We start from the raw sequence: 22,236 nt of genomic DNA, 5'->3' as shown, positions 1-22,236 counted from the left end.
TGGGGTAAAGATGAATTTGAGTCTATAAACTAGTTAATTTTTTTTATCAAGTAACTTATTGTATAAAGAGGAGCAATAAGCTCCCCAAGTATCTTAACATAAATTGATTGTCATATAATCAATAATTTTTAAAATATTATACAAATAAAAATTATTAAAATAAATTTAATTGAATAAATGCTCAAAATGGTCCTTAAAATTTAAATCACTACCCAATTTAGTCCCCACTTTAATAGATGACCAACTAAATCCTTAAAACTCCAGAACGTGCATCTCCGATAGTCCCTTAGAGAAATACTGTCTAAACGTTGATGACATGGAATGTGAAGTGTCAGGTGAACATTAGATGAAACGTCGTCGTTGAGGGAGGGACACCCTAAACATATGAAAACGACGTCGTTTCAACCTCTCCTCTTCGAATAGATTATTCACACTAGTCCCCCATTATCAACGTTTCTCCACCTTCCTCTACCATAACACTAATGTGGAGGATCTGCCAATGGTGGCGTTCTGCTGAGATTGATGCACCTTCCTAAACGAAGCTATCCACTGAAAGTATGCTCTCGTGGTGCACGTGGCGTACATCAACTCACTCAAGAGAATCAACCACTCTCTCCACCTCTTCATTCAACAAGATAGGGTATTAGCGACAGGAGGCGGCGCTGCCTCTCCTCCACCTTCCCTTCCAGTGAACGCTTACCTAGTGAAGCATGCTTCTCCTTTTCTCCTTTGTCTTTTCCGCCTCACTCTAATTTCGGCTCCCACCTCCACTTCCACTCCGACGAAGAAGACAACGACGAAAATCCTCACGCTCTCCACGACCACGACTTGTTCGGTCACTCTTCCCCTTTCCATATGGATCTCCCACCATTCGAGGAAGGAGATCATGAGCTTCCATGGTTGGGGATAGGGATGGAAATGGGAAGGATGCAAATGAATTTCATGAAGAAGCAACCAATCCCTTCAATTGTGTACCAACAAGGGGTAAAAACCACCAATTTTGGTGCTCTCATGACCTTCAACTACCCATGTTTCACATCACAGCGACACTGATAAAGACCATACATTTTAGTCCATTTACTACCAAATCTTTGGTTACAAATGAAAGCCATTAGACCCCACTCGTTTGGAACTCTTGCCCCATTTGTAAAGTGATCCATTATCCTCTCCTCTTCTTCTTAACAAGTTTGTATTTGTTTGCACAAAGTCAGTTTTTCTTGATGTGGATATTCAGCTGTATGTATCTATTGTCAAATTAGGATTTTCTTTTAACGTTCATATAGGCAGTGCTCTCATTAGTATGCACTGCAAATATGGTTTTGTATTTGAGATTTAGAAACTGTTGGATGAAATGACTGAGAAGAATATGGTTGTTTCAAATTCTTTGATTTGTGGGTATTTGCAAGTTAGGTGCCCTATGATATCTGTAATTTTGTTTATGGATATGCTTAAGTTGGGGATCCATCCTACGCCATTGACCATGTCAGCTATTCTGGTAGCTTGCTCCCAAATGGAAGCTTATGAGCTGGGAACTCAGTTGCATTTTCGTGTTTAAAGAAAGTGGAGTTTGACCATAATGTTGTCCTTGGTACGAATTTAATTGATGTGTATTCAAAGTGTCAGGACCTGAAAGCCTCGAGCAAGAGAAGACAAGAAGAGAAGAAGAAGAAGAAGAAGAAGTAGCGGAGAAGTCAAGAATTTGGGAATTAGGGTTTTATAATGGAAGATGGACTAATTTAGATATTATTAAGCAATTCTAGATACCAATTTGAATCTTATTCAACTTTTATACACCTCAGCATATAGCTCGAATGCCTACCTAGCACTTCTTGTTCCACGTCATAAGACGTTTAAATGCTACTTCTCTAAATGACTAATGGAGATGCACGTTTTGGAATTTCAGAAATTTAGTTGGTCATTGATTAAAGTGGAGGACTAAATTGGGTAGTGATTTAAATTTTAGGAACCATTTTAGACATCTATTCAAATTTAATTTGTCAATATTCTCAAAAAAAAAAAAAATCATATGGTGCTGAAAGGCAAATTTACTATACCTAAGGAACTATCGTATCATGGTCATGCAGTGGACGCGTGTCCTATGAAACTAATGAAAGTCATTGTTTTCTAACGTCTTGTAGGTGATGACAGTGTAAAGTGTAAACAGAAGTGAAATTCGTAATCGTAGCAATTTATTTACAATCAATAACAAATCAGTACGTTAAGATCCATTAACAATTTATTTACAATCAATAACAAATCAGTACATTACTAGATTCATTTAACAAATGATTTTAATAATATTTTTTATTATTTTTCTTTATCTTTTTCGATCAATCTTTCTTGTAGTTAGGCCTTTCAGGTGAATTTATAAGAAATTTTGGCATAGAAAATTAATTTTTTTTTAATTCACAAAAAATCACTTAAAAAAAGGCAAGGTTATAAAAAACAGATCGGACCAACTAGTCAAATCGGTTCAATTGAAAATCGACGAAAAAAACAGTCCGATCCAAATGTATAAAACCATCTAATTAAAAACGGTTCGAAAATGCAGTCGAGGCCTTGGATCAATAGCAGTATCACCTATCTTACTAAGAGCTGCACCCGGGTTCGAATCCTCAGTGAGGAATATAGAATCCATGTTAGTAGTAGTGTACCCATGTAGTGTATGTGTGTATTGTGTAAGTATGTAATGTATAGGTATAATACCTAGGATTGAAGTTGTCTAATCTACTTGACTAAAAAAAACTGTTTGAAAATACTTGAAAAAAAAAAACTGTTGGAAAACTGAATTAGCCGGTCGTATTGGATTGGAATCCGGCCGATTTATGAAAAACGACGTCGTTTCCTTCCTTGAAAAAGGGAAATAGCCAAATAGGCATTGCAGTATTGCACGCGTTATCCCCGCCTTCTCCAACTCCTTCCTTCAGCAAACTGCCCTAGCCTCCACCAAAGAAAGCAAACCCTAGCCTCCACCAATCGTTGTCGCCGTCTGTCGGAGTGAGAGACTGCTGCCGCCGTCCGTCGCACTCAAGAACTTCCGTCTTCGTGCTCTCGGGCCTCTCGCCGGATCCTCCGCGTCGTGTGCTTGCATATCGCCTCTCTCCTCTGTGCTCGGCTGCTCGCGCCTCCCTCCGCCAGTGAGTGCTCGAGCTGTGCGTGTTGGTTGCTGCTCGTCGTCCGTGGTTGTCTCTGCTCGATTCTGCTTCCCACTCTCACTTGAGTCTCGTCTCAGTCACTGGCATCTCGTGGTTCGTCTGTCTCGTTGCCGGCGGGAGAAGCAACTCGTGGGGTTGTCTCTTGCTTCGTCGCCTTCCGTCGGGTGGTCGCCGACTCGCCGTCGACCGTTGGTGAGTCCCTGCACCATCGCTTCCCTGTTCTCTCTTTTCCAGATTTTCCTTCTCCCTGTATTTTTGCATGTTGCTGAATTGTTAATCAATAAATTTGCCTTGTTGCTGGTCTAAATGTTGCTGTAAATCGGGACTTTACTAGGATTTGTTAAATTTATTGCTGTAACTTGAATTTGTTGCTTCCCAGTCGCGGAATCAGAACAGAATGCTCAGTCAGTGCTTGGTTGATTGGCTTTGCTCACTGATTGTATTTGATGATAAATTTTAAATTGATAACTTCAAAATTTTAAATTTGCACTGCCTATGTTACTGATTCACTCTTTATTAAAATTGAGTTGAAAACTGTTAATCTTTCTTCATTTTTCATTGTTCTTAACTTCTGTTCTTATTAAAAAATTTGCAATTAGTGATCTTTTGATTTATTATATGCTTCATGTTTTTAATTTCACTCTACTTCTAGGCTTTGAAATCAGTTTATGATAACTGTGATGCAATTATTTTGTTGGATAACTGAAGTAATTATTGAGTTCAAGAGATTGAGTTTTTCTGTTCTCATTATTAGTAAGACATGGATAGTTTAGAATTTTCTATTTCTTTCCCTTACTTCTGAAGGTTCAGTGTTGGCTTCAACTTTCAAATGAAAATTGGGAGCTGGTGAAGATAATAACATCTTCTGTAACTGAGTCTGTTGTTTCACCGTCTGATGGAAAAGTAAGATATGATCTAGAATTACTATAGTACACAGTGATGTTTGTTCCATCTAGCTGGACTCGGTGAGACAACTGGAAAATGTTCTTTTTTGGTCTGATTAACTAACTTCAATATTTAACCTTGTTAATCATATCTTTTTAATGGAAGTATAATTTTATTACTTGTCAACAAATTTGGAGTAAGTTTTTGCATATTTTAATGATTAATTACATTCAATTGGTGATATTTTATGTATGATTTTAAATTTAAAAAATATTTTAAGATGTTTATTTATAATTTATTTATTATTTTTTATAAAACAATTTTTCCAATTGAATTACGGTTAGACCGATTAGACCAATAAATCAATAATAATAACTAAAGCGGTTTGATGACCGGTCCGATTTTCAGAACCTTAGAATTGAGAGTGGCTTTGTGAAGAAATTGAGATGCTGAAAGGGAGAAAGGTTTCAGGGAGGGGAGAGGCAGTTGCAGCCACATACGCCTTCGGTCCCGCCGAAGATGACGTCATCATCAAACACAGGCTTCTCACTCGCACAACAACAACGAGGGGTGAGCCTCCATTGAAGAAGCTTCAGAAGAAGTTCACCGCTTTCGTCTCCGAGGTTGAAAAGGACGACGCCGACAACTACAGTGACTGCGATAAGCTCGCGAGAGCGTTCTTGCAGGAGCTCACGACTTTTGAGATCCCGCTTCTGAAGAGCAAAGCCATTGTTGATGCAAATATCAGAGAGCAGGAGAATTTCAACGAGCTCAAGGACGAAACGAATCGACAGATCTTGATAGCGCAGAACGACATTGAAGATCTTAAGAAGCTTCTGGAAGAGAGTAAAGTTGAGAGAAGGCATAAAGAGGAGTGTGAGGCTATCAGGAAATTGGTTGCTCAGCAACCGCCAAGGTCAGAGACGCAGAAGCTCATTACGCAATTGGAGAAAGAAATCATGGCGTTGGACATGGAGAATACTGCTGGTTCCAGATTGTTGGAGCTTCGGAAGAAGCAATTTGCTCTTTTGTTGCATGTGGTGAGTGGTTGTTGCTTATGCTATATGCATTGATGGCTTTATCTGATTGCTCTGTTGTTTTTCTTTTGTAGAATTTGAATCAATTTTGTGGTTTAGGGTTGCCTTTTTGTGTTTATCTGTTATGCTTCTGTGTGGTAATTGTAGATACTATGAATTATGGCTTTCATGTAGTTTAATTGATTAGTTCCAAACTCAATTAACGTTGGTAATTTACTCTAGAGCATGTTTAGTTTAGTATAATCAAGTGAAGTACATTTGCAAATTGGAACATCTAGTATTTCAATCCAATTTGGTATTAAATTTTGATTCTATTAGATCCTATGCTAGGAGGTCAATTCCAGTATTCCACCCACACATACCCTTCTTTTCCCTCCACTTACCCACCCACTTCCGTTATTTACCTTCTCTTCAACCCTCTATATAATGTCCTTGGCTTTTGGAAGCTTTATGGGTATAACAAATGGGAAGGAGGCCAAATTCTTGTGGCAATGTCTAATGTATGCCCCCAACTGGAGTATGTGGTTGAAGTGCAATTCTTGCACCTTCAATTTCATTTTCATTTTATGACAAGCATGTTTTGTGATAGATAGAGTTCAAGTGCTTGGCCTCTTGTTCATGTAAAGTACACAGTCTATTTAGAGGATATTCGCTCATATATTTTGAGAGATTGGAAAGCTATGCTTTGTTCATAGTTCTTTTTGTATGTTTTGGTTCTGTGTAGAGGATCTTTTTTCCATCTTCTTTCTTGTATACTCTTTCTTACGATCAACACAAATCTTCTTTTATCGAAAAGGGAAAAAATGCTCCTGGTCCTGGCTGCATCATGGTGTCAAAGTAAAACTAAACTCTCTAAAAATGCATAAATTGTATAGGTTCATAATATCTAGCTGCCATTGGTCACATACGGCATTCAATTAAATACTCTTATAGATTGGAATTGCATGATGATTTAAAATTGATAGGCTTGCCATGGAATGCACAGAGGCATTACTTATTGAGGCATTACTTATTGGTGCAGTCTGAATGATTTTAGAAATAGAACTCATTTTTGTAAAAGAGAATGCAAAAACAGAAAAATAGAATGCTATTTTAACAGACAGATAGACAGAACAAGTCATTTGTGCTGAGGAATAGCTGTGGCATACTAGTATGAAAAGTTGGACTCAAGCATGTCTCACTTTTTCTTCTTTATTATTTCTTAATAATGTTAAGGAGATTTTATTTAGTGGAGAACAAGTATTACAAATAGACATAATAGAAAAAAACTATCAATGTAGTAATTCATGTTATGATAGAGATTTAAGCTTAAATGGGTTTAATTCAGATATGATTTATGACAAGGAACTATGGCCTCATGTAATATGTATAGGCAACCCTGCCTAAGGAGATAAGACTTGGGGGTTTAGTGAATTAGTGCTTAGTAGTAACTCATTCTCTCAGCATTTCTTCTATAATGATCCAGTTAACTTGTTATTAGTTTTAGTCATCCCCCTATAAAAGGGTGAATTACACTTCACATTGTACATTTCTTTCTATCCATTCTCGCGTTGCGCTGATGATAATGGAACTCAACACAAATGCTTATTCTTATCTTATAAAGCTAGTCTAAAATTTGGGATTAAATGTGCAAGAGTTATGCCATATTTGTCATTTCCTTACGTTCCTTATAGTAACATATTGTGACCATGTGCTATTTTGCAAATGTAAGCACCTCCCATCTTAGTCCAACATTCTTAAAAAGTTACAACTTTATCCAAACGTATATTGTCATACTTGTTAACACAACTATTATCTTTATCTTTTGATGGTTGCAGGAGATTTATATCTCTGTTATGCTCACCTTTGTCAGATGTAAAATTGAAACTGTTGAATTAGTATGTCGATGGTGATTGTGATTCAGACAGTGAGACTCTTCCGTTCAAATATTCCAAAACAATGTTTTATATTCTGCTTTTCTCTTCTTCTGTGTTGCTGAAGTTGTTCTTCCAGTCTGTACTTAATATTTTTGGTACATATCGATCAAAGGTTGCCAATTTTAAATACAAGCCAATCCTTCTAAAAGGCCAAGATTTATGACTACAGTATTTGGTTTTTAAATTTATGAAACAACACTGATTTTCATGTCTTAAAATCTTGTGCCATGTTTAAACCTTTAAGCTTGCTGAATATGTTGTGTGATGCTTAGAATGATAGAAAAACTGCAACAAACAACAACAACAACAAAGCCTTGTCCCACTAGGTGGGGTCGGCTAATGATAGGAAAACTGCGTATATGTAATTTTTTTTTCTTTATTCTATCTAATATTTCATCTTGTAGTTGTATGTTGTATCCTGGCATCCTGCATTTTGGAAAGGAAAATGTTGTGCATTGTAAAACAACTTACAGTAACATTCATTCTGTCGCTGTTGCTTAACCTTTCTTCAGGTGGATGAGTTGCAGAACACGGTAGAGGAAGAGCAGAAGAATCTGGTTGAGGAGATAAGAATAGCAACCGAGGAACTTAAGAATGGGATGGAGAATGGAAGTGGAGGCTCAGAAGCAATGACAATTGACCAGTAACTAGGTTCGGTCTCAGTCTTGCTGTTGTAACATCATCTACTCTTTAAGAAGCAAACATGGAGTACCCCCCAAAGTGATTAGGAACCACTTATAAATCCAATATCAATATATTTGTTCTAATACTTAGGACCTTTGTAAAAGTGCATTCTGATTTCAATGATTTCATCTGAAAGTAGGTCTTTATGTGTATGAGTGCGAGTGTTAGTTTATCACAAACCAAATGAAATGAAATCGGGATAGAAATTTTTTTATCGCTACTCATTTTTGGAATTCATATCAACAGCGAACCTAACAATTTCTACCACTTGGTTTTATTTTTTCCCTTTTAATATCTCTTTTGTTTAAGGAAATGCTAATTTAACAGTTAAAAGAGAGTAAACAATCAACAACTACAAGGAAAAAGTTTCAGTTGCTATATTAAGACTTTATCCTTGTAATAATTTATTCTCTGTTTATTATTTATTATCCAACACTAAAGGTGGTTTGTATTTGCTTGATTGGGATATGACAATCTACAATAAGTATAGGAAAGTCTACTTGTACCCTGATAAAAAAAAAAGTTTAATTTTGATGCTGTGTATTATTATTCAATCAGATTTATAAGTTTAGATGACTTTTGAATAGTGAGTTTGAAAATTAGTTATTTTTATTAATGCTGTAATACACAATTAATTGTCTGCATAATTTTTAAAGTATATTTTGTTTTTGAAATTTGGCAAAAGTTTTAAAAATACTCTTAAGTTTTGTTTTGTTTCAATTTTATCCTAAAAGTTTTCGATTTGCATCAATTATTTCCCTGGCTGCTAATTTTTCAAAAATTTTAAGACCAATGCAACGACAATTTCATAAGAACATTCTTCCAACACAAGCAAATCAAACATAATTTTTATATATTTTTGTTGGATTGGTTTTAAATTTTTTGAAAATTTAGCTATTGCGGATATATTTTATGCAAATCAAAAACTTTTGGACTAAAATTGAAACAAAATAAAATATTTTTAAAATTTACTTTAAAATTGAAACAAAATTGAAACAAAATATTTTTAAAATTTTTGATAAATTTCAAGGACAAAATATACTTTAGCCTTTTTTTTTATGATGCATGAAAATTTTTCTGATATATACCTATGTCATTGTTTCCCAAATTACTTGTAAGCCAAATATATTGTTGCCCTATGTAATTTATTTTGGTCGTCAAAATGGTCAAAGAGAGCATTACCTCCTTTGGTGTTCCTTATTTGACATATATGATGATTAGCATCACCATAGAGTAGGTTAACAAATATTGCATCACATTCAATAATTCAAACTTAGCATGGACAACATAGATATTGCATGGCCTTAGTCAATTGGCTTTGCCTTCGCAACATCTAATTGACTATCCCCAGAAAGGATAATTTTTTTTTATAAAATTATAATTAAATTTTTATCCATATCTACAAGCGAGTGGTGTGTGTGCAAGGAGGAAGGTCTGTTAATCACGTAGAAAGACGTAATAATCAACGTGAAATCATACTATTGGTAATCAACTTGATTTGGTAACCGGCGAAAATAGCTACGTGTTTGTGTGGCTTTTATAAGAATCTAATTCTGACAGATTTCTGGTATTAAAAATTCAAAACAAGTCATCTATTTATTTATTTATTTATTTAATATTTAATCATATATCAATATCACGAGTTAAGTCTTAGAATGGTCCCTGAACTTGCACTCGAGTTTTAAAGTAATCCTTGAAATTAATAATTACTCAAATTCGTCCATGAAATTGTTTTTCGAGACTTATAGTAGTCCTTAAAATAATTTTTTCGTCCTCGAAATTGTTCTCCGAGACTCATAATAGTCCCTAAAATAATTTCCATCCATCCTTACCATTAGAAAGGACTAAAACGACGTCGTTTTATATTTAAAAAAAATACAACCCCCTTCCCCGGTTTCCTTTTTCCTTTCGTCTTCCGCAATCCTTTTTCACTTCTTCTTTCCCTTCCTCTTCTACGCTCCCCTTTCCCATTCCCAGTTTCCTTCTCTCTTTCCCTTTCACACTCCCGTTCCCCTTCCCCAACGCTTTCTCAGTTCTCCTTCTCCTTCCCCTACCCCTTCCACGCTCCCCTTTCTCTTTCCCATTCCCAGTTCCTTTTTTTTTTCTTTTTACGGTCTTCTTTTCCTTCTCCAAAATTTTTCTTCCTTTTTCTTTCTCAATTTTTTTCTTCCTTTTCCTTACACGCTCCCCTTCTCCTTTCCTAATTCATCCTCAGTTCTTCTTTTCTTTTTTCTCTCAGAAGAAATAAAATAATAATTTGTTAATTCACATAGAGATAATGGAAGATGGAAAGAATTACAGAAGGCAAACCTTTTGCGGGCGTTACCTCTCTTGCCGCCGTCGCGCCCTTTCATTAATTTGTTTTTGGGCCACCGTGGCGCCTCCTCTCATGCATGTGCTTCTACTTTTCTCTGCTCCGGCAGCCTGCTTCTTTCTTCTACTCCGTCGGTCTGCTCTGCCTCTTCTTCCATCATTTATTCTTTTTGTTGCTTATGTTTTAATTTTTGTTGTTGATCGATGTGATGTTATTGCATATTTATTGTTGCCACTGTTATGATTTATAAAAGTTTTTCTTATTTAAATCAAATTATTGGCTTGAGCATGATTATCGGATGTCTACATAAACTAATATGAATTTGATAGTTTAATTATTATTTGCAATGATGATGATGTTGTTGTTGTTACTGTGAATTTGAAGAAGAAGAACAGGATGAAGAAGAGAATTGGTGAAGGTAATTGGAGATTATGTTTTTTTTCTAATAAATACAAAACAACATCATGTTGGAGATTATGATTTTTTTTGGGATAAATACAAAACGACGTTGTTTCAGTCCTTCCGATGATAAGGATGGACGGAAATTATTTTAGGGACTACTATGAGTCCCGGAGAACAATTTTAGGGACAAATTTGAGTAATTATTAACTTCAGGGATCACTTTAAGGCTCGAGTGCAAGTTCAGGGACCACTTTGAGACTTAACTTCAATATCACTATATTAGTAAAGTATCCCATTTGCATAATTTTTAGGTGTTTACTACGGTATGATGATAAATTCATATGTACCGATACGTTAAAATATGGATAAATAGTAACAAGCCACGTGAAATTTATTTTTCACATCAGTATTTAATTTTTTTTAAATATATATTATATCACCACTTTTACTAATACATCCCTTTTAATTAAATAAAAAAAATATTTTTAATTTAATTTTATAAAAAGTCTTAAACATCCTTACTTTATTTGATTAGACAAAAATACCCTTTTAAATTAATCAAATTTTAGAATTCAATTAATCCTAATTTTATAGTTTTAACTTTCAAATAATTTAAACAACAAAACAAAAACATATTAAAAAAAAAACCAAAAATCAATCGTTCTTCATCTTCTCTAATTCCCCTAATCATTCGTGTCCCCCTCTAAAGCAAAGCAAAACATATCAATAAAACTAAAAATCAATCGTTCTTCATCTTCTCCAATTCCCCTAATATCATTCATGCCCCCCCTTCTCAAGCAAAACAGTGAAAGTCCCAAACCAAAACGGCAAAATCCTAGCCCTAGGTTCTTTACCGCCGCCGTCCCCTGTCTCAGCGCTTCCGCTTCTTCCTCTTCCCTCTGTCCGGAACCCAGGTAGCTCGGCACGTCGTCCCCATCCTTGCTGGCTTCTCTGCTATCGCCGTCGTGTCGTCGGTCGCTGCCAGAACTGGGCTAGATAGGGTGTGCGAAGGGGATGGCTTCCATTCAAACTACTGAGTGAAAGGCGAGCTACGGGTCTACGCTTGTTCCTGTGCGAGAATCTTCGGCTTCAAACTTCAGATTTTTTTATCCCGGCTCGCTCTGTTGCACATTCATATCCGGGCGAGTCTAGAACAAAAACAAGGGCTAGGTAGGTAAAGGTTACAGGGTTACAGCCAGCATAAAGAATTCTTAGGCGCCAAACAAATTACCTCTTTCTTTCATTAGGCCATGTGTCATGGGGATGAGGGACCCTTGCCGCATTGGATTGGGAATGTGGCCATTTCACTATTTTACATTGATCCACAGCAGATAGAGGAGAAGACTAAGCCTTTCTTTTCTTTTCTTTTAGACTGTTTCAATTTCAGCGGGGAAAGAAAAACGCTTTCGGAGATCAAGATTCATTTTTGATTTCGTCGAAGGTTAGTGGCCCTGCTTTTAATTTTGCTCAGGTTGTTGAATGCTCGTTTTTTTTTTCTTCTTTTTAATTTCTAAAACTTTTGGTCAAATGTTGTTGTAATGTTTGTTGCTGTGTTAAAATTGTTCGGTTGTTGAATGATTATTTGATCTTCATCATCGTCATTATCAACAATGTCACTTATTAAATTTATTGGATGACTCTTCGATTTCTTCAATTTTCTGTTGTTGAGTGATTTTATCTTTCTATTGCTACTTTTGATTATCTTTTTTTCTGCTCGTCTTCTAAGTCCAGCCTCGAAAAAAGCTTTTTCATTTTAGATTTACTTTTTTCCAATGATTCTATGTGTAATTTTCATTCTGTAAGAGTGAACTACACTTTTTCTCTCTGAAGTTATGTGATAATTGTTACATTTTACCTTTTGCTTTGTTATGCTTTTTTTTTTTAAGTAAAAGCTCAACACAATAGAGTGGAGCATAAAGTGCTAGATAAACACTACAAACCTACTTAATTAAAATAATCACTACAAACAACGAATAGTCCCCATGTCATCTTCGGCATTGCCATCAACAACAAAGGGGGTCAACACCTGTCCACTCGTTAACGCTAGTCGCGGTCATGCGAATGACCTCATCAACACCTTTGCTCTTATTCTGGAAGATTCTCATGTTCCTTTCCAACCAAATGTTCCACACGATGGCACAAAAGCATCTTAGTCGCGGCTTCCGATCCGCCGGACTTCTCGGTTCCTCTGTCCAACTTAGAAAATGCTCTTTCATGGATCCCGGACAAGACCATTGATGGCGAAACACCGCTATCCAAGCATTCCACACCTTCCAAGCAAAAACACAGCCTGGAAAAAAGTTATGTACAAATTCCAACTCGTTATTACAGAAGACACAGACACTATCTTCCGCGCTGACAATCCCAAACCGGCTTAGCCTCTCCTTTGTATTCACCCTGCCGATCACAACAAACCAAACGAACAGCTCAACTCTTAGTGGGACCAACCCTTTCCAAATGGTCTTCATGAAGCTGTAACTGGTCACCTCCTCTAGAAGCATTTCTTCCTGTAGCACCTGCACGAATGAGTTAGTTGAAAAAATACCTTGCCTATCATATTTTCATACCACTCTGTCCTCTCTGTTATGCACTAATTTCACAGGTCTCAATGCCTCATGTAATTGACCCAGGAGTTCTAACTCCCAGTGGAACAGCTCTCGCCTCCATTGGAAGTTCCAAATCTACTCTAACCCATCCCAAAACCCGGAATCCCCAATAACAGATCCACATTGGTTTGAAACAGAGAAAAGCCTCGGAAATTGATCCTTCAGAGATCCACCAAGTACCCAGACATCCTCCCAAAACCGTGTCTGTCGCCCATCACCAATCTCCATACACAAACATGTTACCATCTTATCCCTTATACATTGATTTGTGATTTGTAGCTGACAAATATCCTTCCATGGGCCTCCTCTAGCAGGTAGCACTTGAGTTGACAGGAGCTCGTTGGGGTTCAGACTATTACACGAGCATACGACCTTCTTCCACAAAGGGCACTCTTCCTTTGCAAACCACCACCACCACTTAAACAGTAGTGCTGTATTACGGATCATAGCATCTCCCACTCCCAACCCGCCTAATCTCTTAGGAGCCTGCACCACTTCCCATCTTACTAATGCTATACCATTTCTACCATCCTCCTTACTCCACAGAAATCTCCTTTGCAAAGAGATCAGTTTCTCAGCAACTATAACAGCCCAGACCACCCGCTAGCACAATATTGTCCGCTTTGGCACACAAGGCCTCACGGTTTTGCCTTTGACGATAGGGATGCTAGCCGAAGCCCCCCACACTCACTCGTCAAAACGCGTCATGCTAGGGAGAGGTATCCACACCCTTATAAGGCATGCTTCGTTCCCCTCCCCAATCGATGTGGGCCTTACAATCCACCCCCCTAAAGGAGTCCAGCGCCCTCGCTGGCACATCGATCCAGGTTCTGGCTCTGATACCATCTGTAACAGCCCAGACCACCCGCTAGCACAATATTGTCCGCTTTGGCACACAAGGCCTCACGGTTTTGCCTTTGACGATAGGGATGCTAGCCGAAGCCCCCCACACTCACTCGTCAAAACGCGTCATGCTAGGGAGAGGTATCCACACCCTTATAAGGCATGCTTCGTTCCCCTCCCCAACCGATGTGGGCCTTACAGCAACAGCCTTCGGTATCTTGAACAAGCTTAAATAATATACTGGCAGACTATTTAAGACTGATTTAATGAGCACTACCTTTCCAGCTTTGTTTAGCACCTTAGCTTTTCACAGACTGAGTTTCTCCTCCACTTTGCCTATTATAGGCTTCCAGGTCTTCACCAATCTCGGATTTGCTCCTAAAGAGATTCCAAGGTATTTTACTGGAAGAGTGTCCCCCTTACAATCCAGTAAGTTGCACATACGCTGGACCCACTGCTCATCACAATTAATTGGAATCAAACTGGACTTGTCAAAATTAATCCTTAGCCCTGACATCAACTCAAAACATCGCAGAAGTCGCTTGTAGTTCTTGATAGTCTCCTCTACAGGTGGGCAGAGTAGAATAGTATCATCCGCAAACTACAGATGTGACAATTCTATACTATCTCTTCCAACCAAGAACGGTGATATACGTCCGTTCCTTATTGCCTCTCCAATCATTCGATGTAGCACATCGACAACCAGGACAAATAAGAAGGGAGAGAGTGGGTCGCCTTGTCTCAAACCTCTTTCCATCTTGAATGGCTTAGATGGCGAGCCATTTATCAAAAGTGACATAGATGCAGTTGTCACACACTCCATGAACCACGCTCTCCATTTATGCCCAAAACCCATCTTCTGTAAAACAGTGTCAACAAAACTCCACTTCACTCTATCGTATGCTTTCTGGAAATCCAACTTTATTATTGCTACCTCCTTTTTCCTCAACTTAAGCCAGTGTACAGTTTCATACGTAATAAGTGCCCCATCATGTATTTTTCTTCCCTTAACAAATGCACTCTGAGTCTCCCCTACTAACCCCGGCATCACTGCCCTCATCCTGCTGACTAGCACCTTCGAGATAACCTTGTAAACGCACCCCACCATACTAATAGGTCGTAGATCTTTGATCTCCTTTGCACCTACGAACTTGGGTGCTAGTGCCACCCAAGTGATGTTGGTATCCGCTGGTAATCTGCATGTCTGAAAGAATTCCAGCACTGCTGCCGTGAATTCAGTCCCAATCTCACCCCAGCACCTCTTAATGAAATTCGTGTTGTACCCGTCACAACCTGGCGCTTTAGATGACTCGCAGTCCCACACAGCCTCTTTGATCTCTTCTGCCGACGGCATCTCTTCTATATTTATAGCATCCACCTCATCTATCTTGCCTACCAAACCATCTCTGAATCCTATCATAGGAGAAGCTTCTTGATGATATAAATCCTTATAGAAGTCTCTGATAGCTATCTTGATTCTCGCTTGATTCCTGACCTACCTGCCGTTTATTACCAGAGTATCAATCCTATTATTCCGCCTTCTTGATGAAGCTATATTGTGAAAGTACCTTGTATTTTTATACATCTCCTTCGCATGTCGGGACCGAGACATCTATTTCCAATGTACTTCCTTTCTTACATACCATCTCTCACAACAAGTAACCAACGCCTTTCTTCTAGCCTCCATCGTTTCATCATACACTCCATTGCTCACCAGGTCATCAATCTTCTTGATTTTTTCCTCGAATCTTTTAATTTTGTTATCCATCTCACCAAAATTGGCCTTATGCCATCTTCCTAGCAGAATTGTCAGCGCCTTCAGTTTATCTGTGAACTGTATGTCCCCCAACCCTCTCCACTCCTCTTTAACCATACTAAGAAAATCGTCATGTGTGAACCACGAATCAAGGCTTCGGAATGGCCTTGGGCCCCCCCTCAGCTTTTTGTCCTCCACTATTATAGTAAAATGATCTGACAACCCCCTAGGGCCACCTCGTAGCCGAGTCTCTGGAAACTCTTCTAGCCATTCCACATTAACCAGTGCTCTATCTATACGACTGCAAGATCGTCCTTGAAACCATGTAAACTTGCGATCAGTGAGTGACAGATCCACTAAGTGCATATCTTGTATCCAATCTTTGAATTCTTCCGCAGACCATGGTAAGCTAGTTGCATCTTTCCTTTCCTCCACATGTAATATTTCATTAAAGTCATCCAAAAAACAACAAGGAACCTGGCATAGCCCAACTATATAGCTCAGCTCCTCCCAAACACGAGTCTTCTCATCTCTATTATGTGCGCCATAGACCAAGATAAATGTGCAATTGAAGCTATTCTTTAACATTACTCATTCAACACACAACCACCTCTCTCCCTTATAGCAATTATTCATTTTAAAGACCCCTTCATCCCATATTAATAAAAGACCACCAGACGCACCATCAGAGCCTACATATTCCCAACTTGAACCATCATGCCCCCAAATTCTTGTAACGTCAAAGTTTGTCACAACCTGGCGTTTAGTTTTAATCAATCCTAACAGATTTAAGCCATATTTTTTCTTAAGATCCTTCACCATTCTCAACTTCCCCTCCCCCCGTAACCCCCTAACATTCCAAGCACTAATAATCATTAAAAAATTTTCTTACACACCTATTTTTTATGTTTGGGCTTGCATCGTCTCATTTTCTCCTTCTGCTTAGCCACTTTCCTTTTTCGAGCTATTTTTTAATTCTGTGCCTGGAGGATCGTCATGATGTCATCCTCTTCATTACGAAGCATAGCACCTGACTTTTTGGCCAGCTCCCAAGCCCTCCCATTTTCCAGTAATTGTTCCCTCAATATTGAGCTCTGACTGCTGCTGTCTTCTGCTTCAACTTCGGTACCTCTGTGGCCCACTTCATCCTCTAAATTGTCATCCTGGACATGTTTGAGAAACACCTTTCTTCCATTTTGAATCAGGAACTGATCCTTGTAAGCATCATTTAATATCACGCCCCTATCCGCACTGATCACCTCCGCTTCTCCACTTCCGCCGGCTTCCACCCGCCGTTGTTCCGCTATGCCATAACCCCTAACACCGTCCCTCTTTGCTAATACTTCTGCTCTGCCATTCATCCCACTTACGTCGTCGTCCAACGTCGCCTCTTCAATGGTTCTGGCATCTTCCTCCCCTACACGAGTCAGCCAGCAGTGTAGGTCTCCGACCAGCCGAGTCCCGCTGTGGCTCTCCCCATAGTGCGTGCCGTTCTCGCCCTGGACGAAGGCTTATCCCTCAGATCCGCATACCTCGCCCTCTCCAGTTCCAGACCCGCACCCGGTACATGTCTTGGGTACCCGAACCGTTTTCATCACAATGGGCCCGGTAGCTGTCTCCTTTGTTGCTGATGTCGTTGGGCCCATCAATGCCAGCTTCCCCTCCTCAAGCTCCTTGTTACCGCTGGCCCAATGCTTGGTTAGGCCACTCTTTTTTTGTTTGTCACTAGTGGGCCATCTGCCCAGCCCATTAACCTCACATGTCAGTTTTTTCAGAATCTACCTCATAGCTCATAACGTACCTTCCCCCCAAATTCTGCAATCCTTGATTTTTGCCACTAACTGATTGATTTCGGCCGATTTCTTCGCGCTTGGTATAATTACTGCCATTAAGCCATTCATTCAAAATTAAATCTAGAATTACTATTCTGCCCTTGTCTTCTTCCTCCTCGCGTGCTACCGTTATCACCATCGCTTCGTCCTGGCTTCCTTCATGCAAAACTTTCGTCCCCTGCCTTTGCCTTATGACCAATCCTGAGGTCTTATTAGTGTTTTCATGGTTCCATACTACACCTATTCCTTCATCTCCACTGTTTCCCATGCATTGCAGATTACATGCCTCATGACCAACTTCCTTCACCAAAACATCAAATCTTCCTGAGCCAACTGTGATATGGATCCATTCTTGAATCACATCCATTACACAAGTATCAATCTGAACACATCCTACAGTAAAAGAATTATATAATTCTGTCTCTCTATCACATCCAACCACTTCACCCCATTGACTTCCTATCGTTTTGAACGTGTTGACTGACCATGCGTGCAGTGGAACTCCAAAGCATTCCAGCCACACTCTACGAGTTTCACTATGGTCTGATTCCTCCCACCTCCATACACTGTGGAACAGTTGTAGGAGGCTATTCATTTTAAAAGTGTATGTTTCCTCAGCATGTAGGACACTATCAAACGTTAAAAGCGCTTTGTATGCTCCCATTTCCCGAATCTGTACGACGTTTGGGATGTTCTTCGCAACCAATTCCTTCAAAGAATCAAAATTAATAGCCTTCGTCGTGCCTCCGACGAGACTTCGCTGCAGCCATTTCAAATTCTATGTCGCTACTGTTACTTCTACCTTCTTTGTCTATCCATTTCCGTACAGGTCCTTTTCAACCTTCTTTATTCTTAGTTCATGTCCAGATGACACAGGATCATGCTGCACTGCTTCCGTGCGTGGTTCCCGAGTATTGAGTTCTTGCCTAACATCTCCCTGTCGTTCGGTAATTTTCGCTGTTCCTGGCAATCTTCTGTACTTAGCTTCTCCCACAAATACCACTTTCCCTCTCAGCCTCAGTCAATTCATTTCTGCGATTGCTTTCAACGCCCCTTCTTTTGTTGTGTACCGAATAAAAGCAAACATATATAAGATCCCACGTTTTTGTTTTCGGGATAGGTATATATCATTGATGTGTTCCGTCCAGTTGAATAATTGGAATAATTCTCTCTTTGATGCGTCCTCAGGAAGATTACTCACGAAAATGGTAAAGGATTCATGCTCCAGCCGCCGATACTCTTCTTGATTCCAAACCCTAGGATCCTTGCCATGTTCCCACCCAAGCTCTCGCTCGCTCTCTCTCTCTCGCTCTCACACTCATCGTTTTTTAAATAAAAATATGTACACAGAGTTTTTTCTGCTTTGTTATGCTTATACTGACACCATAACTATAGCAAGTGAACTAATTTGGATCAGTGGGAATGCATCCGCTGTTAAGAAAGTAGTTGCAGTCATTTAACATTAAAGAGAAAGTATACCTAGAACAATGTGATTAGGAAAATAAATTATGTTTGAAGAAAAGCATCAACATCCATCTATAGATGCTTTTCGAAAATAGACAATGAGTGGTAACTTGAAATTGTCTTTTAACTAGTCAAAGAGTTAGAAATTATAATAATTATGGAACATGGTTGAAATTCCATTAATACATATAAAAATTTTCACCTGCACAGCTCCTATTGGTAGCTGGTTTTACTAGGTGGTAGGCTACAGTGCCAGTTGCATACCAAAACAAAAGAGGTTTGTTTGTTATTAATATGTGAGGTCCTTTCCTTTAAAATTTCATTCATTGTTTCAATGATTCATTTATTCTTTTAACTTAATTTGCAAAAAGATGTTTATCAAATAGTCTTGTTCCTGAACTGGTAACTAAAAGCATGGGAGTTATTTGCAAATAAATACACATCGTTATCTATTATTATTTCAGCAATTATTATTGCTTAGAAGTTATTACTCAATGTTACTATTTAATCAGGTGTGCCAAATCCTCTCTGTACCAAGATTAACCGTACATATGAATATAAGTTTAAATTTGGTTGAATTAAGATTGGAATGGATACTTATTTTCTTCAATAATTGGTATCAGACCATTCAAACCAAACTCAACTACCATGACTCAAAAAGCAATAAACTTAAACAATAAACATGAAGTAAATAAGAACTTCACAAAAGAAATAACTACAGACCCAATTAAAACTAAAACAATAATATTATATGATCAGCACAATTTATTATTTAATATCAGTAATTAATAAATAATATTTAAAAATATAGTATTAACTATAGTTATTAGAATCGAACTGGTGATCAAACTGGTTAAGTTACTGGTTTATTGGTTTAATGGTTCAACCGATAAATCACTGTTTAAACCGATAAAATCGGTCTCACGTAAATAAAAAATATAAAATAATCAAAAACTTAAAATTAAAATTTGAAATACATATCTACACTAACATTTTATGAAAAATCAAGTCTCAAATTCTAAAAATAACTAATAGAAAAATATAGAATTTATCAATACTACTACAATAGTATCTTAATTTGACACAATAAGAGTAACAATTCATTCATAAAGCCTGTCATCTAACTATAATATCAATAGATTTTAACACTAGTATCAAAAGTCAAAACAAATAATCTTAATCACAATACTAATATTTAAATAGATCAAGCAAATTAATAAATTTTTAGTGAACTTTATATTTATATTAATAATGGCACATAATTAAAATATAATTAATTCAAAAAATAAAAAATAAAAAATTAAATTAAATTAGATATTTATAATATTATGTAATTAAATGTATACTATATAATTATTATTTGACATATGCAATAGCAAGAAGCATGGTGACTTAATGGCAAGGGAAAGAGGTTGCATTCCCAAGGTTCCGAACCTTCGCTTTAGCATTTTGACAATTTTTACAACAGACCGGTTCAGTTAGACCGGTTGTATCGGTTTTCACCGATTTTAATCGGTTTCTTCTATTCTTATCGGATTCTCTTCCTTAAACGGTTCAAAACATAAATCGAACCGACTTAAAATCCGGTTCACTAATTTTTCGATCTAATCGACCGGTCCAGTTCGGTTTTTATAACTATGGTATTTATTAGACTGCTGAGTGTTGACTAAAAATATCAACCATTATAAATAAAATTGTTGATGCTTGAGACTGTCTCAAACTAAAACCCCAAGACTTCGTATACTTGTTTATATAAGCAGGACATTGTGGACACGTGATTGCTGGGAGTATTACAAGTTAGCACCTGTTATTAGAGTTATTTTGCTTAGCAGATAAAAATCATGTAGTATTGTGCTTATATATTGTATAGTCATGAAAATGGATGAAGATTAATTACATAACTATAGCAAGTGAACTAATTTGGATCAGTGGGAAAGCAAGAAGAATATAAAGCTTTTACTCTCTTAATAATGTTTGCACTCATTCAATGTAGTTGCAGTCTGCCAATTTGCCTGTTTAACTTGAGGGTTTTATAAGTTAGGATGAAGTGCTAGCTTAATTTATCCTGTCCTTCCAGTCTGTAAAGTAAATTGGTTAGGGATAGTTAAGCAAAATTTTTATATAAAAAATATAAGTAAGTTGAATCAATCAACATAAAGGTCAAATTACTATGGATCTTATTCAGACTTACGACCTTAAAATTTTATCCTTGATGCATTTAGATAACTTGAATGCCTAAAATTTAAGATGATTTACTTCTTGTGTAAATTGAAGCATCCAATTATTTAGTATCCATTTTGGCTCTCTTAAGTGTTAATTATGCTAATTATTTGCAGTTACAAATTACAATACAGAAAAGTTAACTGGTACTGTTGATGTGATGAGCTCGATTTCATCATTAGGGGACACTTTTGCCATGCTGAATGATGTTGACGTTTACTTGAACAGACCTTCTATGGCTGGTGGAGTTTGGTTTTAGAATCCAATTCTAGAAAGACAGGAGCTACTTTTTCTATGTTTAAAGTCCAGCCCGAGGAAAATGAATTTCAGACTTGTCTTAATGCCTATTTTGGTCCAATTTCGGAGCAAGAGAAGGTACCACCCATGAATTGGAAGAACTCAATAGAACTATAGGGGATCTTTGCATTAGAGCTTACAACTTATGGATATTATGGCTATCTGATGAACTTTCTGCCATTGTCTCACGAGATCTCAAACAGGATGATGCTTTATGTTTGAGTACACCCTGGAGGGTAAGCACATTTGCTTTTACTAAATCTCAATTATCATCTCCTTTGCAGTTATATATAAACAGATCTCATGGAGTAATATATCCAAGAAGCCTGCTTATTTTTTGTTTGCTTGAACAGGGCTGGGAGGATACCATAGTCAAGCAAGATCAGTCTGATGAGAACCAATCAGATATGAGAAGAAGAAGAAGAAGAAGGCTATTGCTATTTTTTAAGGCCTTCAGGCATATCTATCTAGCGTGGAAGCATGTTATGACATTTCCTTTTTTTTCTCTCTTTTAGGTGATTATTTTTTATGTGAGAACTAGCTCAGGAACACAATTATCTAATATATTATTCTTTATTATTAAAGTTTAAGGGACAGAACATCTTGTAGTTATGTGATAATTATTACATTTTACCTTTTTCTTTGTTATGCTTATACTGACACCATAACTATAGCAAGTGAACTAATTTGAACAAATATTAACAAATATTGACATTCGAACAAACAGGGTGAGCTATTGTTATGCTTATTACGCTGTTTGCTATCCACAACTCTATATTGTGTCACAATGGGTTGGTTTTTTCTTAAATAAATTTGGTGGTTACT

General features: G+C 37.6%; 2 protein-coding genes across 3 annotated transcripts; one reads left to right on the top strand and one right to left on the bottom strand.

Annotated features, from left to right (window-relative positions):
- Window positions 1-2,766: 2,766 nt before the first annotated feature.
- On the top strand, window positions 2,767-7,897 carry LOC112727242 (THO complex subunit 7A). Of its 2 annotated transcripts, XM_072209132.1 has the most exons (4): window positions 2,876-3,347; window positions 3,960-4,058; window positions 4,449-5,080; window positions 7,506-7,897. In XM_072209132.1, the coding sequence occupies exons 3-4, from the start codon at window positions 4,487-4,489 to the stop codon at window positions 7,638-7,640; spliced, it is 729 nt and encodes a 242-aa protein (XP_072065233.1). In that variant the 5' UTR covers window positions 2,876-3,347; window positions 3,960-4,058; window positions 4,449-4,486; the 3' UTR covers window positions 7,641-7,897. The 2 variants fall into 2 exon arrangements, with proteins under 2 accessions (XP_025632704.1, XP_072065233.1); XM_025776919.3 differs by lacking the exon at window positions 3,960-4,058 and having other exon boundaries at window positions 2,767-3,347.
- Window positions 7,898-15,454: 7,557 nt separating this feature from the next.
- LOC112729897 (uncharacterized) lies at window positions 15,455-16,186 on the bottom strand. The gene has a single exon (XM_025780033.1). The coding sequence runs from the start codon at window positions 16,184-16,186 to the stop codon at window positions 15,455-15,457; it is 732 nt and encodes a 243-aa protein (XP_025635818.1).
- Between the last annotated feature and the right edge of the window lie 6,050 nt (window positions 16,187-22,236).

The sequence above is a fragment of the Arachis hypogaea genome, chromosome 12 (genome assembly GCF_003086295.3).
Source record: "Arachis hypogaea cultivar Tifrunner chromosome 12, arahy.Tifrunner.gnm2.J5K5, whole genome shotgun sequence".
NCBI lineage: Eukaryota > Viridiplantae > Streptophyta > Magnoliopsida > Fabales > Fabaceae > Arachis > Arachis hypogaea.
This window is presented reverse-complemented; position numbering and strand designations above follow the sequence as displayed.